General features: G+C 62.9%; 2 protein-coding genes across 9 annotated transcripts in view; one reads left to right on the plus strand and one right to left on the minus strand.

The window, feature by feature from the left end:
- Positions 1-11,478, plus strand: part of GON4L (gon-4 like) — a 41,012-nt gene extending 29,534 nt beyond the window's left edge. For 4 of the 6 annotated variants that reach the window (XM_039849612.1, XM_039849613.1, XM_039849614.1 and 1 more), the window contains 13 exons: positions 1,916-2,032; positions 2,307-3,998; positions 4,436-4,691; positions 5,200-5,381; positions 6,200-6,397; positions 7,235-7,378; positions 7,803-7,946; positions 8,038-8,157; positions 8,314-8,427; positions 8,862-9,072; positions 9,497-10,127; positions 10,200-10,302; positions 10,629-11,478. In XM_039849612.1, the coding sequence (XP_039705546.1) occupies positions 1,916-2,032; positions 2,307-3,998; positions 4,436-4,691; positions 5,200-5,381; positions 6,200-6,397; positions 7,235-7,378; positions 7,803-7,946; positions 8,038-8,157; positions 8,314-8,427; positions 8,862-9,072; positions 9,497-10,127; positions 10,200-10,302; positions 10,629-10,778 (4,062 nt within the window). In that variant the 3' untranslated portion in view covers positions 10,779-11,478. The other 2 variants (XM_039849615.1, XM_039849616.1) reach the window with 2 other exon arrangements.
- Positions 11,078-15,039, minus strand: MSTO1 (misato mitochondrial distribution and morphology regulator 1). Of its 3 annotated transcripts, none has more exons than XM_039849629.1 (14): positions 14,886-15,039; positions 14,636-14,771; positions 14,118-14,187; positions 13,962-14,037; positions 13,660-13,714; positions 13,435-13,573; positions 13,174-13,291; positions 12,967-13,101; positions 12,719-12,871; positions 12,383-12,514; positions 12,129-12,313; positions 11,804-11,908; positions 11,615-11,724; positions 11,078-11,347 (listed from the first exon to the last, which is right to left on the minus strand). In XM_039849629.1, the coding sequence occupies exons 1-14, from the start codon at positions 14,967-14,969 to the stop codon at positions 11,133-11,135; spliced, it is 1,713 nt and encodes a 570-aa protein (XP_039705563.1). In that variant the 5' UTR covers positions 14,970-15,039; the 3' UTR covers positions 11,078-11,132. The 3 variants fall into 3 exon arrangements, with proteins under 3 accessions (XP_039705563.1, XP_039705562.1, XP_039705564.1); XM_039849628.1 differs by having other exon boundaries at positions 11,804-11,911; XM_039849630.1 differs by having other exon boundaries at positions 11,290-11,430; positions 11,804-11,911.
- Positions 15,040-15,131: the final 92 nt, after the last annotated feature.

Below are 15,131 nucleotides of genomic sequence, written 5' to 3' on the forward strand. Positions count from 1 at the left end.
CCGTGGGCCCCCCGCAACGCGCGGACCTCCGGCCCGCCGGCTTCCTCGCCGCGATCACGTCACAGCTGCGGCCAGGTGGTGTGCGGGTCTTCGCTGGCAGCGCTGCGTGAAGGCCCCTGGGGCCGAGTGTGCAGTGGGTCGTGGCTGCTTTGCTTCTCCTGCCGAACGCTGCTCCCCCGGGGTTAAGCGCCTCTTAGCGGGTGGGCAGGGCCTGGTTTTATGACATATTTGTTACCAGTTCAACAGTGAAGTTTTTAGTTTTAGAAATCTCTCATCAGTGTGTTCAGATGTTTTGGGTGTTCTGTCGTTTTCGTCCTGCAGGAGTCTGTCCCTGAGCCCTCCGGTGCTGCTCCCCTCTAGATGTGGGGCGTTCTCGGCTCTCTGCTCCAGTCTCTTCTTAGAATCCTTCGCTGTCGTGCTGGGGATTGTTTCGGCCACTTACTTGTGTCAGCTCCCTTATTTCCTGAATGCCACATCTGTTTTGCTTCCCTTCCTTGTTTTAGTGGCGCACATCCTAGTGGCGTCCTGAGGAAGAGTGCTCGAGAATCGGATGTTAGGCACAAACTTCCTGTGTCTTGGTGTTTGGGTCCTGCTGCCGTGCCAGGCACGGGGCTCGTGTGCGTGGCCATCGCTGCCATGCAGTGCCAGGCACGGGGCTCGTGTGCATGGCCATCGCTGCCGTGCGGTGCCAGGCACGGGGCTCGTGTGCGTGGCCGTCGCTGCCGTGCGGTGCCAGGCACGGGGCTCGTGTGCGTGGCCATCGTTGCCGTGTGTCAGATCTTACCGCGGGGGAACTGCTCGTGCCGCTGTCACCACCGCCAGCAGACTCCCGTCCCCCAGCTTACCCGCCTGTGGCCTGCGCTTTGTGTGACGTCGCCGTCTCAGTCTGAAGCCCGGGGAGTTGTCCCGACTCTTCCTGCTTCATCTTGGCCTCGGTTCCTACGCCTCCGGCCTTCGTCACCCCTGGAGCAGTGCAGCGGTTTTCTAACTGGTGTCTCATTCCGCTCTGTTCGTTCTGTCCGTCCCTGAGGCTGCTGCCATGGCGCCCCCCTCACCCTTCAGGAGACAGCTCGGGCCACTGGGCTTGGCACGGAGGGCCAAGCCCGCCCACCTCCGCCCTGGCTCCCGAGGCTTCTCCATACCCCTGTGCTCGTAGCCAGTCCGTCTCCTTGTGGTTCCTCAGACGTGTTTATGGTGTGGACGTGACACACACTCTGTCCTCTCCGCCTCGTGCAAGGTGCCCCTGATACACTAGTTGCACCCGCTCCAGGAACATATTGTTCCAGCGTGAGTTATGTGGCATCTTTTGTACACTCTTTTGTACCTTTTTACACAGTGTGGTTGGTGGGTCTGCTGGCCGTCTCCCGCTAGTGGGCAAGCTCCTGGGGAGCGGGAGCCGCTTCTCCTCCCCATGTGCTTGGCTGCAGCCGGGGCCTGGCAGGTAGGGCGCGCTCACGGCCCGCGTGCACTCAGGTTCTCTCTTCCCTTACTGCTAGACCCGAGCCTCGTCTTTCCCTTCCCTTCTGATGTCCGTTCTGCACTACTTGATTAAAAAGGAAGCTTCTGGGGGTGGGGTTGGGGGGGGTTAGGGCACTGGCAGTGCAGCTGCTGGCGGGAGCAAATTCTAAGTGAGGGTGCTCTGGCCATCTGCTTCCTTTGCTCTGTGACCTGAACTTCTGCCTTGTGACCAGAGTGGAGGTCGTCAGTTAGAAGATATGGAGCATTGTAAAATATTAAGTAGAGATTAGTTTGATTTGAAACGCAGAGGCGTTCATCAGGTGCTGTTTGTGTACGTGCGTATGCGGACGTGTGTGTGCGGGGTCTGTCTCAAGCCACTGCCCACCCCAGGCCCAGCCTGGCCGAGGGCAGTGTTTCTGAAGGGAGCATAACTCAAGCTGTGCTTCTTCACGCCCAGTTTTATAAGAAGACCAAACAACTGCCCGTCCTAGGGAGGTGCTGTGACGAGATCCAGCCACATCAGTGGAGGCCGCCTGTGGAGAGGGAGGAACACCGGCTTCCGTTCTGGCTGAAGGTAGGCCCCGCTCCTCAGTGGACACGCGGCATCCTCGCTCACCGCCACGTCCCCAGCACTCCGCAGCCTTCTCAGCAGTGGGTGGGACGAGCGCGTCCTGCAGGAAACTCAGTCTGGGGAGTGCAGTCAGGTGCAGTCTTCACGGCCGTTTGCTGTCCTGCAGAATCACCCTTGAGAAGGTGACCTGAGAAAGGTCATCTGAGCGTAGAAAGCCCCCCTTTTCTCCATCCCCAGATTGACGTGTGCTGGATCGGAGTGTCCTTGTTCCCAACAGGCCAGTCTGCCATCCATCCAGGAGGAGTTGCAGCGCATGGCCGACGGTGTCCAAGAGCCGGGCCACGTGACTGGTACTGCTGAGGTCAAGCCGGACCCAGACCTAGGGAAGGGCAGCTCAGGGCCGGGGGGCGAGACCCGGTACCCGCTGCTGTTGCCGAAGGCCGTGGTGCTGAGGCTGAAGCCGGTGGCCAACTGTTTTTCCAGAAAGGGCTGGAGGCAGAAGCGCTCATCCGCCCTGAAGCCGCTCCTGATCAGACCCAGCCCCTCGGCGCAGCCCAGCTCCAGCTCTGGCAGAGCACCCGCCAGGTCCGCACAGGCGGAGGCCCCGCCGGGCAAAACGATGGTCCGGATTCCTCCCGCGATCCAGCCGGCCACCGTCTTGCACGCGGTGCCAGGTGGCCCTCCACTAGGGGTCACCGGGGGTGATAGTTTTGAGTCTCCAGCGGCACTGCCTGTGATGCCCCCCGAGGCCAGAAGCAGCTTCCCTCTGTCCGAGCCCCAGACCCTGCTTTCTGCTCCCACGCCCAAAGTAATGTTGCCCTCGCTTGCCGCTTCAAAGTTTCGAAAGCCCTACGTGAAACGGAGAGGCCCCAAGAGGAAGGGAGTCAAGGCCTCTCTCTGTCTGAAGTCTGTCCCCCTCATCAACTCTGCACCTGTCATCTTCACGGTCCCCGCCACCACCGTGAAGGTCGTGAGCCTTGGCAGTGGCTGCAACGTGATCCAGCCTGTCAACGCAACTGTGGCCCAGACCCCCCAGACCATCCCCATCACCGCTGGGCCTCAGGAGCCCGCCTCTTCCTGCCCCCTGAACCAGCCCCTGGCGGGCTCCCCCACCCCGCCGTTAGTTGTTTCCGGCGGCTCCGTGGATCCTCCTGTGCGGCCCACCCCTGCGGATAAGGCTCAAGTGGTTTTGGACACCAGCTGTCCTTTGGGAGAAGGGGAAAGTGCCTTTCCAGGTCTGGTACCCAAGTCGGAACCCCGGGAACTGTCTCCTCTCTGCACTACTGTCTGCCCCAAGAAGGAGTGCAGCCCGGGGCCCGTAGCAGCAGACAGAGCGTGCCGGGAAGACCTGTCCGGCAGTGGCGCCTACGTCTGGACGGTTGTGAAGACAGAAGGGGGTGGGCAGGTTGTGGAGCCACTGGCTCAGGGCTTCCAGCCGTCTCTGAACTCTCTTCCTGGGGATATGGAAAAAGTGGTCAAGATGGAGCCTAAGGACCCTGGGGAGGAAGTCTCTAGCGGCTCCCCGGAGCCGGCCGTTTGCGGCGGAATCAAAGAAGAGCATTCCGTGGACGTGGACGCTGGCTTCCCACGCGAGGCACCAGGCGGCGCTGCAGAGGCGAGGAAACAGGCCTCGCACAGGGAGGAGAAGGGCCGGCCGGCTAGAAGCCCCGCAGCTTCTCAAGGGCCTCCCACGGCGGGGGACTCAGGAGACGGGAGCAGAGAGTCTCCCGAGAACGCGCCCTCCTCCACCGACCCCGAGGGGGTGCTCACCAGCCCCCCAGGGAGACCCGAAGATATACCCAGCGCGGATGGTCAGTCGGCGGGGACCGCAGCTGGGCCCGAAGCAGGAGGAGAGAAGGATGGGCCGGAGGAAGAGGAAGAAGAGGACTTCGACGACCTCACCCAGGATGAGGAGGACGAGATGTCATCAGCTTCCGAGGAGTCTGTGCTCTCGGTCCCCGAGCTGCAGGTGCGCGTCGGGCGTTCTCGGGTGGTTGTGGGCTCGGGGATGCGGGCAGTTTATTGGCGGGCCGCCTGCTCGCTCGCTGCACCGGAGGTAGTCTTAAGGTCATTTTTGACGTTTGAATGCGTTGTGGGACACAGCTCGGGTTTGAGGTGAGAAAAGAGAGATAGGGAGAAATTTTACGTAACACACTTGACTTAAATGCGTTTAAACGTTAAATTGAGTCCCTCGAGCACGCTGTGGACGCCTACAAAACAGATCGTGTGGGCTGCGGCGAAGAGAAACCGTGCTGTCCAGCAGCGACCCCTGTGACTCCGCGGTGCGGGGACCGGGCTCTGACAGTTGGGGGGACCCCCAATTGATTAGCCTCAGCTCCTCCCGATAGAGCAGGCGGTGCTCGGCGAGCCCTGCCCAGCCCTTGTGTGCACTCTTGGAGTCTGCAGGAAACGATGGAGAAACTGACTTGGCTGGCGTCCGAGCGGCGCGTGAGCCAGGAGGGTGAGTCCGAGGAGGAGAACTCGCAGGAAGACAACTCGGAGCCCGAAGAGGAGGAGGAGGAGGAAGTGGAGGGCATGGACAGCCTGCAGAAGGAGGACGGAGCGGCAGACGGAGCCATCGGGGGCCTCGCCGAGAAGCCCCCCGCCCCCTTCGCCTCGCCCGAGGCCGCCCCGGAAGCAGAGACCAGCAGGACGCCAGCAGGTGGGTTCGCGGCGTGTCTGGGCCAGGTCCCGGTTGGCCCTTTGCCCAGAGGACGGGCGCAGAGAGGCGAGCTTTAAAGCCAGGTGGCGAGTGTCCGGAGGAAGTCCCCTGGGTGCCCCCGCAGCGCCCTTCCCCAGAGCAGAGGTTTAAGTTGGTGCCTTCGCAGAGAAGGGGCACTCCAGACGTGTGAGTGGGTTCTCAGCTGCTTGGAGTGTGAGGCCGCTCTGAACTGTGCACTGGCCTGTGATCACCCGCAGGCACAGTGCCAAGGGCTGTGCTCACTTCACAGACACTGCTTGTCCCTCAGTGCCGCCGTCCCTGGGGAGTCCCGCTGAGGGCGCATGCTCTGGGACTGCTGACTGCAGAGCTGGCTGGACAGACGGCCGGGCGCGGCCAGCCCCTCCCCAGCAGCGCTCTGCCTTGTCAGGACCACCACCCGTAGGCTTTGGGTGGGGCGGGGTCGCAGGGCTAGAACATGCTCTCTCTGTCCCCCATGTGCTCCGAGCAGAGGGCGCCAAAGCCACTGGGAGGGGCCGGAGCTCCCACCGCGCACGCAGCCGGCGGGGAAGCCGGGCCCGGGCCAGCAAGGACGCGTCCAAGCTGCTGCTGCTGTACGACGAGCACATCCTGGAGCGGGACCCGCTACGGGCGCAGAAGGACCTGGCCTTTGCGCAGGCGTATCTGACCAGGGTAGGCTCGCGCGTGCGCTTCCCCCGTCCAGGCCGTGTCCCTTGGGGTGTCTACAGCGCGGTCTGCCTGGCAGCTGCGTAGCAGCTCCATGCCCCTGCCTTTGCTCTCCTGGGCTGCTGGGGAACCCCATGGAGATGGGGTTCAGTCACAAGCAGGCTCACTGCTAGTGCCTCAGCACCACCCTTCTGCTGTCTAGGAATTGGGATGCTGCCACCGTCAGCGGGTGGCCATGGCTTCTGTTGCTGGGTAGGCCTATCAGGGCCTTTACTGACCTGGAGACGCTGGCCAGAGTGGCTCTCAGGGAAGTGACTTTTTTCTGGAGGCACGAGGCAGCCTGTCCCTGGCAGCTCCCTGTATAGCTGTCATTTCGCTGACCTCCTGGTCCCTTCACCCCGCCTCCCCCAGCAAGGTGGAGCACGAACAGGGACAGGCATGGCTTTCCCTTGCCTCCTGGCTTCCTAACAGCCCTGGCCATCATGTCATTGGCCCTCAGATAGCACCATGTGGCTGGAGAGCAGGCAGCAAACTCTGCTCGCTGTCAGTGGCGCTGGCGTCGGGAGGCGGGGGGCAGGGGGCGGGCTGGAGGACAGCCCTCCTGGCTCTGCAGGCAGGGCTGTGGTCCCCAGGAAGTGGAGTGCTTTAGTTGCCCACTACTGGAAAAGGAGCTAGCTGTGCCTTGCTCGTGGCTCTGTCCGTCCCCAGCGCTCTGGGGACCCGTTGCAGGCGTGGCCTCCAGGGCTCTGACAGCACGTCCTCCTTCCCGTACTGGGGCGTCTCTGGGTGCGGAGCGGGCACTGGTGACCGCGGTCTGTCTGCAGGTGCGAGAAGCCCTGCAGCATGTCCCTGGCAAGTACGAGGACTTCCTTCAGGTCATCCACGGTTTCGAGTCGGGTCCGCAGAGGCAGACAGCTGTGGAGCTCTACGGAAGCCTGCGGCTTCTGCTCCAGGACTGGCCGCAGCTGCTGAAGGACTTCGCTGCCTTCCTGCTGCCCGAGCAGGCTCTGGCCTGTGGATTGGTGAGTCGGCAGGCAGAGACGCTGGGATTCAGCGACGTGGGTCGAGGGTGGGCGACAAACCCTGTCCGGTCCTCTGAAGGTGTCCAGTCGCTCTTCTTCCCCTAGCCCAAGGCGACGAGCACTTCCCAGCCCACGCCCCGTTCTCTGTACGTGTGGTGTGGGGTTCGCCTTCAGTCACCATGAAGGGCCTTTTAAACCGAGTGCCCTTTGCTCTCGTCACTGGTGTGCAGCAGGCGGTGTGAGTGTCCGCTGCGTGTCAGGCGAAGCCCCAGGTACAGGAGCGCAGTAATGAGGAGAGACTGCGACTCTTCCCCTCACGGCGTGGATGGTCTCGATGTTGTGGGGGAAGTTAGATGATGAACGGCAAAATGCGTACATTGTAAACATATGTATTATAAAAATTATAAAATGCGAACAGTGAACTACAGTACGTAGTTCTGTATAACGAGACCACTGTGAGGGTCTCTAGGCAGCTATGTGGCCGTGGGTGATGACGTGTTTCGTCGTGAGGATTGGATGAGGGTATGTGTGAACGTCCTTGTAAACTGTGGAATGCCACGCGGATTTGAGTTTTCGATGTCACAGTCCAGGAAACGGTAAACAAGTCGAGACGTGTGCTGTCATTCACCTCTCGAATCTTCCATTCGCGTCTTGGTTATGTGTGTCGCTAGATGCCTGTGATCCAAGGGTAGATGCTAGGGTCTCAAGAAGGATCACAGGGCTGTAAGCCAGAGTCCCCTGTGCCCCCGCCTGTTTCCCTGGCTCTTGCTCTGGAGCACTGAGCCTTGCTCCAGCTGTGCAGGTGACGTCTCTCCCGCCGTCTTTCTCCTTCGTTAGTTCGAGGAGCAGCAGGCTTTCGAGAAGAGTCGCAAGTTTCTCCGGCAGCTGGAAATCTGCTTCGCAGAAAACCCTTCCCACCACCAGAAGATCATCAGGGTGCTGCAGAGCTGTGCAGACTGCCCGCCGCAGGAGGTCACCGAGGTGCCCCCCTGCCCCGCTCGTGTCCGCTGTCGTCGGGGCGCAGGCTCTCCCTGCCTCCTCCCTCGAAGCTAGTCTGCAGCCTCTGGCTTCTGGGGCACCGTGCACTTCCTGGGGTGGGGCAGTGACTGGTCCTTGCAGGCTCAGGGGTGCCATCACTGCCCTGGGGGGAGAGTTCTGGGCAGGAGGTGATGGGCTGGGAGCCCATGGGGCAGAGCGTGCTGGCTGGGAACGCGGTCTGCGGGGAGCATCGTCCCGCGTAGCCGGGCCCCGGGCGGAGGGAGGTCCAGGATTCCCAGCTCTAGCTCTCGGGGGCGTCCGTGCGGCTCCTGCAGACCAGGGGACCTCGAAAGGAGAGGGGGCTGACTTGGAACGCGGCCTCCAGAGGCCCTGTTGACTTCATCTGTCCCTCTGCAACTCTTCCCAGCTCAAGACGCAGATGTGGCATCTCCTCAAGGGCCACCACCACTTGCAGGACGAGTTCTCTGTGTTCTTTGACCACCTGCGCCCAGCAGCCAGCCGGATGGGCGACTTCGAAGAGATCAATTGGACTGAGGAGAAGGAGTACGAGGTAGGGGCCGAGGCCGAGGCCGCGGGTGGGTGGGGCTGTGCAGGAGGGGCCTGCCCAGAGTCCGTGCCGAGTGGCACTGTCTTCTCCCCAGTTCGATGGCTTCGAAGAAGTGGCACTGCCTGATGTGGAAGAGGAAGAGGAAGCTCCCAAGACACCCACAGCCTCGAAGAGCAAAAGGAGAAAGGAGATTGGGGTCCAGAGTCACGACAAGGTAGACCCGGTTATGGGGGTCGCCGTGCTCCTGGGTCCGGCCTGAAGCACTCGGGCAGCATGCGGAGGAGGGGGCAGGGGCCTGGGCCGGGCAGGCTTAGCTTCCCGCCTGGCACCAGGAGCGTGTGGCAGCTGACCAAGCCCAGGTATCTCCTAGGAGGCGGAGTGGCCAGACGGGGCCAAGGACTGTGCCTGTTCCTGCCACGAAGGAGGCCCCGATTCCAAGCTGAAGAAGAACAGACGGAGAAACTGTAGCCACTGCAGCAGCAAGGTGAGGAGGGGCTGGCGCCGGGAGCTGCTCCGAGCCGGCCCGGGGGGCCGCAGGCCGGTGCCGCTGCAAGCCCTGCTGAGTGCACGGGAGCACGTACGCGGGGTGCAGGCTTTGAAGACACGCCATGGGTTTTGCTTCTTGAAGAGAACCGTGGGGGTACAGCTTTTGCAGTTGGAAAGAAATCCGCCAGTTCAGATATTTCCTTTAGTTTTTTTAAATGAAATAAACCTCGGCCAGGAAAGCGCTGTACTGTGAGCCGGCTCTGTTGAGCAGCGCTGGCCGGCAGCGGGGACACCGCAGTGGTTAGGGGCTGCCTCCGGCTCAGGGCGTTCGGAGTCCCAGGAGCGGACGAGCGTCCGGCAGGGTCCCTTCCTTCAGTAGGCCCCTAAGACCATGGAGGTCGGGACACTTGACCCTGAAGGCCATCCCTGCAGGTCTGTGACAGCAAGTCCTACAAGAGCAAGGAGCCCCATGAGTCGGGGGGCGGCAGCCCCCACCGCGAGGCCAGTCCTCCGCCTGGTGCTAAGGAAGCCAGGCTGGGCAAGGACGGGATGGAGGAGGAAGCCCCGGAGGGGCGAGAAGCTGCGGAGGCACCTCCGGGCAGGCCCAGCCGGAGTTCTCGAAGAGGAGAGGTGCCAGCCCCAGGTGAGTGACCGGCTGCCGCCAGCCTTGCTCCCTGTCTGGATCTGGCTCTGGCCATCTTTGAATTTGGATTAGCAGCGATCTCTTTAGGGACAGAGCTTCCTGATGACCCGTAAGACGCTCCTGTGCAGTGCGGCCCCGTGGCCTCGTGCCTCGCGGAAATGGGAGCTCAGTGGAGCCAGCTGTCATGCTCCCGCACTCCACTCCGAGTCCCCCGTCTGCTGGCCATTGGTGCACTGCATCCTGGAGACTCGGCTGCCCAGGCGGCAGCCGGCCTTTGCATCTACATGAGGGCCCCAGCCACCTCGCCCTCCCCCTCGGAACTCTCCCCACAGCAAGGGGGGACCCTCCAGCAACCCCGCGGCAAGCCGTGCGCCCTGGCTCCTCCGTCCTGCATGGACCTGAGCCTTGTTTTCCTCCTGTGCAGGGCTGGCCACGGGGAGCACTTCGCTGGCCCCTCAGGAAACGACTCTCACGGACCAGCAGCTCCTCCCAGATGGTCCACCACCTTCCTCACCAGAGACTCCTCAGTGTCCCCCCGACGCTGGAGCTGCGCCAGACACCACAGCCAGCCAGCCTGGGCCTAAGGCGCCCCCCTGCCCGGACGTGTCCCCCGGGCTTCAGGGTGGGGGGCTGGGCCTCAGTGCAGCAGGCGAGTCGGAGGCATCTGTGCCCATCTGGGGCACTTCAGAAACTGAGAGACGGCCTGGAACTGTGGGTCCCCTTGCTCCCTTCCGGAGTCCTGTTCCCTCAGGGACCCGAGACTTCGGGAGAAGGCAGGTGTCCGGGAAGCCAGATCATTGCGAGGGCTGGCTGCCTGTGGGCAGGGCCGGAGCACAGACCTCAGATGAGAAGGCCGTTGCCCATGAGTCCTCTCGGTCGGGAAGTGACACTACAGAGACTTTTCCCAGAGCTCCTCGGGGGGGTCTGGCTACAGACAGTGGACTGCAGGGCAGGGGTCCAGAGGGTGAGCAGCTGCCCAAGGTCGCCGAAGTCACAGTATGTGCCAACAACAGCAAGGTCAGCTCCACCGGAGAGAAGGTGGTGCTGTGGACAAGGTGGGTAGGCGTGGGGGCGAGTGGGGGATACCTGTCACCAGTTTGGGACTCACTGCGGCACCTGGCTTACAGGGAGGCCGACCGCGTGATTCTGACTGTGTGCCAGGAGCAAGGGGCACAGCCGCAGACGTTCCGCGTCATCTCCCAGCAGCTGGGAAACAAGACGCCGGCCGAGGTAAGTCGGGAGTCTGCCACAGCTCAGATTCCGCGGTGCCACGGACAAGGGGCAGCGGCCCACCAAGAAGGCAGGGTGCCCCCGAGGGAGGGCCTGACTGGCCAGGTGGGTGAGGCAACCCGGGAAGTGGCCCCTGGTCCCAGGCTGGCTTTGCTGTTAGGAGCACAGCTGTGACCAAGACGTCGGCCCCAGCCTGAGGTTCTCGTGTCAGGCCCGTGGCCCTCGCAGCCTTAGTGGGTGCGACAAGCTCGTTCAGCTCGGCATGTGGTGCTTGGTGTGCAGTGTCACTACCGTGGGGACAGGGACCCAGCCGACCTCTCCCCCAGGTGTCGCACCGTTTCCGAGAGCTCGTGCAGCTCTTCCACACGGCCTGCGAGGCCAGCTCTGAGGACGAGGACGACGCAGCCAGTACCAGCAATGCAGACCAGCTCTCCGACCACGGGGACCTCCTGTCTGAGGAGGAGCTGGACGAGTGAGACTCGGGGCGTGTGGACCTCGTCTGCCCAGGGTCACACCCCGGGGGCAGCCTGAAGACGGCTGGGGTGCGGCCTTTGTGCATGCTCGGGCTCAGCGTGCAGGGCTGCAGGAGCCGGGCTGGGGACCAGGACAAAGGCAGACGCTACTCGGGGTCTTTTTTGAAGACCCTGGAGTCTGCTTTGTAAATAATGTCAAGGGGAGTGGGGGAGACGGGCTCGGCGCCACAGCCACCCTGCCCCGTGCCCGACGGCGCACATTCGTTTCCCGTGGTCTGGCGCGTGCAGCCCCGGCACACAGCTCCCGCACCAGCACTTTTTATTGTGAGCGAGCGAGCGCCCTCTGTTCCTGGGGCCTCAGGCCTCAAGGCTGTCCCCAGCACGGAAGCACTGGGCCAGGCCGTGGAGCTCCTGCAGCAGCTCCTGGAAGTCGTCTCGCTCCACCCCGGCGTCCATGAAGCTGGCCCAGCGCCGCAGATCCAGTGTGCTCAGCTCCTGGGCCAAGTCCCCGAGTGTCCGGTTCCAGGAAGACGACGAGCAGAGGGTGCCGAGCACCGGGATGCTGTCCACCTCTGTGGGGGGTGGGGTTACCTGTAACTGGGTCGGTCTGCACCCTGGGGCTGAGGCAGGCAGGGAAGGCTGGGCCTTTGGGAGACTTGATGTAAAGTAAGCTCAATAAATCGTGTGTGCTGTCCCCTCAGTATGCCCGTGCTCCAGGGGAGACCCTTCTCGGGAAGCAGGTTGGACTGTGAACTTTAGGATCTTTCAGTCGGGAGGGAATAGAGTCAGGGCCCCCTGCCCCGGGCTTGGAGTCTTGCTCATCTTTGCCTCTTACGTACCTGGCCCCGTCGGGGCAGCGTCTGGAACCAGGCCCTGCTGGTGGAGGCGTGAGAAGAGGCGGGGGTAAGGAGGTGCCACCTTGCAAGGAGCCAGCAGCAGATGGGCAGAACTGAGGGCCAGAGAACAGCCGTGAGACACGGGCAGGGAGGCCGGGGTCTGGGGCGGGCAGGCACGAGCGTCGCACTGACCTCCTGGCCCTGGGCTGCTGCTGCTGTAAGTACAGGGCCAAGACCTCCTCCCCAGTGCTGCAGGCGTGGAGCGGGGAGGGCAGCGGCGTCCCCGGGGTGAGCTGGCTGCTGGAACAAAGCCAGAGCCACTCTTAATCTGGGGCGGCATGAAGGACACGCTGAGTACTCCATTCTCTGGCCGCCCGCAGACTCGGACGCTCTGCCTTTTTTTTTAAGGTGAGGTAGAGGGAGGAAGGGGGGCAATGCGCGACACTGTCCAGAGGGCCGAGGGAGAAAGGGGCCCGAAGCAGAAGCTGGACAGGCCCCGAAGGACCCCGGTCCTCACCTGGTGTGGCACGCTCTGTCCAGACCCCGCAGCACCACCGACTGGGCAAAGCAGTGTGTTCCCGATGGGTCCCCACACGCAGACAGCGAGGTCCACGGGGTGGCCCCTCCAAGCTGCACCAGGGTATCGGGAAGGGACTGGCTCGGAACCAAGGGGAAGGGGATGGTGGCTCCTGCTGTCACCACCTAAAGGTAAGGACGAAGTCAAGCTGGAGCTTCTTCCAAGTTGTGACTCCTCCCCACAAAGCCTCGTACCTTTTTCCCGGAGTAGTTCAGCATCTCAGCCAGGTGAACCATGGACACTGGCGAGGAGCGGAGGCGGTAAGGGGCAGTGACTGTGTCCAGGGCTGTAGCCAAGATGGCACTGCAGTGGAAGGGCAGAGCGGCCTGTGAAGGGGACACCGGGAAGGGCACTTGGCCTTTCGGATCTGAGAGAGCGTGGAGGCAGAACTGGGGCCTTGGGACAAAGCAGGGGTGTGTTTGGCCCCAGGCTGGACGAGCGTGGGACAGTGGGACTTAAAAGGCCACGTCATAGCTGAGCTCAAGCCGAGGCTTCGAGTAGACCCAGGTGGGGCCCCGGGCCTGACGTACGTTGTAACGCAGCTGAGGGAAGTGGACGGCCGGCTCGGGCCGCAGCCCCAGGCTCCCTCCCAGGGACAAGGGGCAGACCAGGGAGCTGTGAGCGGACAGGCGCGCCAGGCCAAACGCAGTGTTCAACAGGCGGTAGACGTTCCTCCGGGGCTCCTGCGGAGAGCAGAGCCTGTCCTCAGCGGCTGCCCCGCTGGGTCCTCCTCGTCCTTCCCTCTCCACACCGTGATGTTTCTCCCCCAGGTTCTCACCCCAAGAGCGTAGGGGCCCGGCAGCAGGCCCCAGGTAATGATCCCGCGCCCCGAGTACTCGTCCTGTAGCAACTCTGCGGCCTTGGCGCCGACCCCAGAGAAGCCGTCGTGCAAGTCACACAGGACCTGGAAGCCCTGGAGGGGGGTGGACGGTGTGAGAGGGAGGGACGGGCGCGTCCAGCCCGAGGCACCACACCGCACAGTCACCTGCAGGTAGTCGCACTCCTCCACGTAGAAGTGCAGCCTGTCCTCCAGCTCTTCCAGGTACCTGGGCTCCTGCAGGACACGCTCCCCCTGGCCAAATGCCTCCAGGCGGCCGGCTTCGCTGCCACGCGGAAACACAATCCCGGACTCAGACGACCCCCATTTCATCTCCATCCCTCCCCCCAAGAGATCCTGTCTTCGGGGAGCCTCGTCCAACATCGCTGTGGACCCCGTTTCTTGCCTTGTGGTCATGGTCCCCCATACCCATCATGGTTATACTTCTGGATCATGCAGATGCTCCGGGGGTGGAGGTGGACTCTGAGGAAGTCTGACCAGACCCGGATGCTGCCCTCTGTGGGCATAAGTGGCTTCGGACTCGTAGCGGTGGTGAGTGGAGTGGGACCTGGAGACAAAATGGAGGGGACACACCCTTCTCCACGGCCCTGCTGCGCCCACTCCCCGCCCCGCCAGTACCTGGGCAGGTCTCACCTTTGCCATTGGGGAGGGATCTGGTCCTCCAGATGCCATCGCTACTCAGCGCCCCCTGGGAGCCAAGACAAAAGTCTACACTTAGTTCCAGTCAGTCAAAAGGCAAACCCTGGTTTATCCTGATTTTTCTGGCCACACCCTGCAGCCTCCCTTCCATTCATGTCGCAGGCCTTTAGGAAGGAGGCTGCGCTTTCCCCAGAAACCAGTCCCAGAGTGTAAGATTCAAACCCTCTATCCCTCGGGCCGTGGTGGGGGCTCTGGGGGGAGTGCCGGGTCTGAAAGCTCAGGGCAGAGGCCCTCACCTCTGCACTCAGCAGGTCCTGGAGATAAGGGTTCTTGGGATGGGGTTCCTCTTTGTGTGTGGTGAGCTTCCCCTGCCTGAAAGAAATTGGAGATCATAGCCACGGTTGCCCAGAGTTCGCCAGCTTCCTGTGTACTCCCCGCAACACCACAAGTACCACGCGATCGCTGCGTCCAGCTGTTTGTCCCTGTAGAGTCCACCTTCTTGTTTTAGGGAGTTCAGGCTACCTGCGCAAAACAACAGGCAGTGTTGGGTGACAGCCTAGTCCCCCCTTCAGCTAATCCTCTGATTACTGGACAACCTGCTGTCACCAACCCTCCAGCACTTGGTGCTTCCAAGTCTTCTCGGATATATATGAGTTGCGAAGAGAACAGAATCTAGACTCCATCCTTTCCTAAGCTGTGGGACCTGGGGCACAGGCCACGCCGGCGGTCTTACATGAGTGCCACAGTCGATACATATCACTGTCTCCGGGGACTAGCAGCCCATTCCAGAGATGGCTCTCAAACGGAATAAAAGTGGCCTTTTTGCGTCCCTCGGGTGCTGGCGTGTTTTTGGGGCTCCCTGGACTCCTCGTCCGCCTTCAGCCTCGTGTGGTTGGCGGATCTTGAAGCGAATGGATGCTAGAGAGCCCGCCCGCGAAGGGGAAAGTGGCTGACCCCGCCACCGCCTCACCCTTCAGGTCCATGAGGATGAGCCTCGGCGTGTAGGTCTCCTGGCCGTGCAGCGTCCGGCCGGCCCGGTACAGGACGTCGGGGCACAGCTCCTCGGGCGTCTCCTTGGCGTGGGCCGGTTCGCGCAGCGCAGCATCCTGGGGAGGCAGGTGCGCAGGAAGGACTGGACTCGGCCGGCGACAACGGCCGGCCGGAAGTGGGGCCTGGGGACCCCCAAGGGCTCCGCGGGGGCTGCCGCCCGGGGACCTCACCTGCTGGTTCCACCAGTGCGCTCCCACGAAGCCCGCAAAGTGTCCCAACTGCAGCGTGAGCACCTCCCGGGCCCCGCCCGCCATGCCGCGGCTCCGCAGCCTCGCGCGGCCGCCGCCGCCCACGCTGCGTCCAGGCGATTGGCTCGGCGGGCCCGGGGGCGGGGCCTCGTCCTCCGCGCCCCATTGGCCCGCGGGCGCGTCGTTCCGGAGACGAACGATTCGTTGTGTGTAGCGGCCCCGCCCCCG

Source organism: Pteropus medius, unplaced genomic scaffold, assembly GCF_902729225.1.
Source record: "Pteropus medius unplaced genomic scaffold, Ma_sr-lr_union100, whole genome shotgun sequence".
In the NCBI taxonomy this organism is placed as follows: Eukaryota; Metazoa; Chordata; class Mammalia; order Chiroptera; family Pteropodidae; genus Pteropus; species Pteropus medius.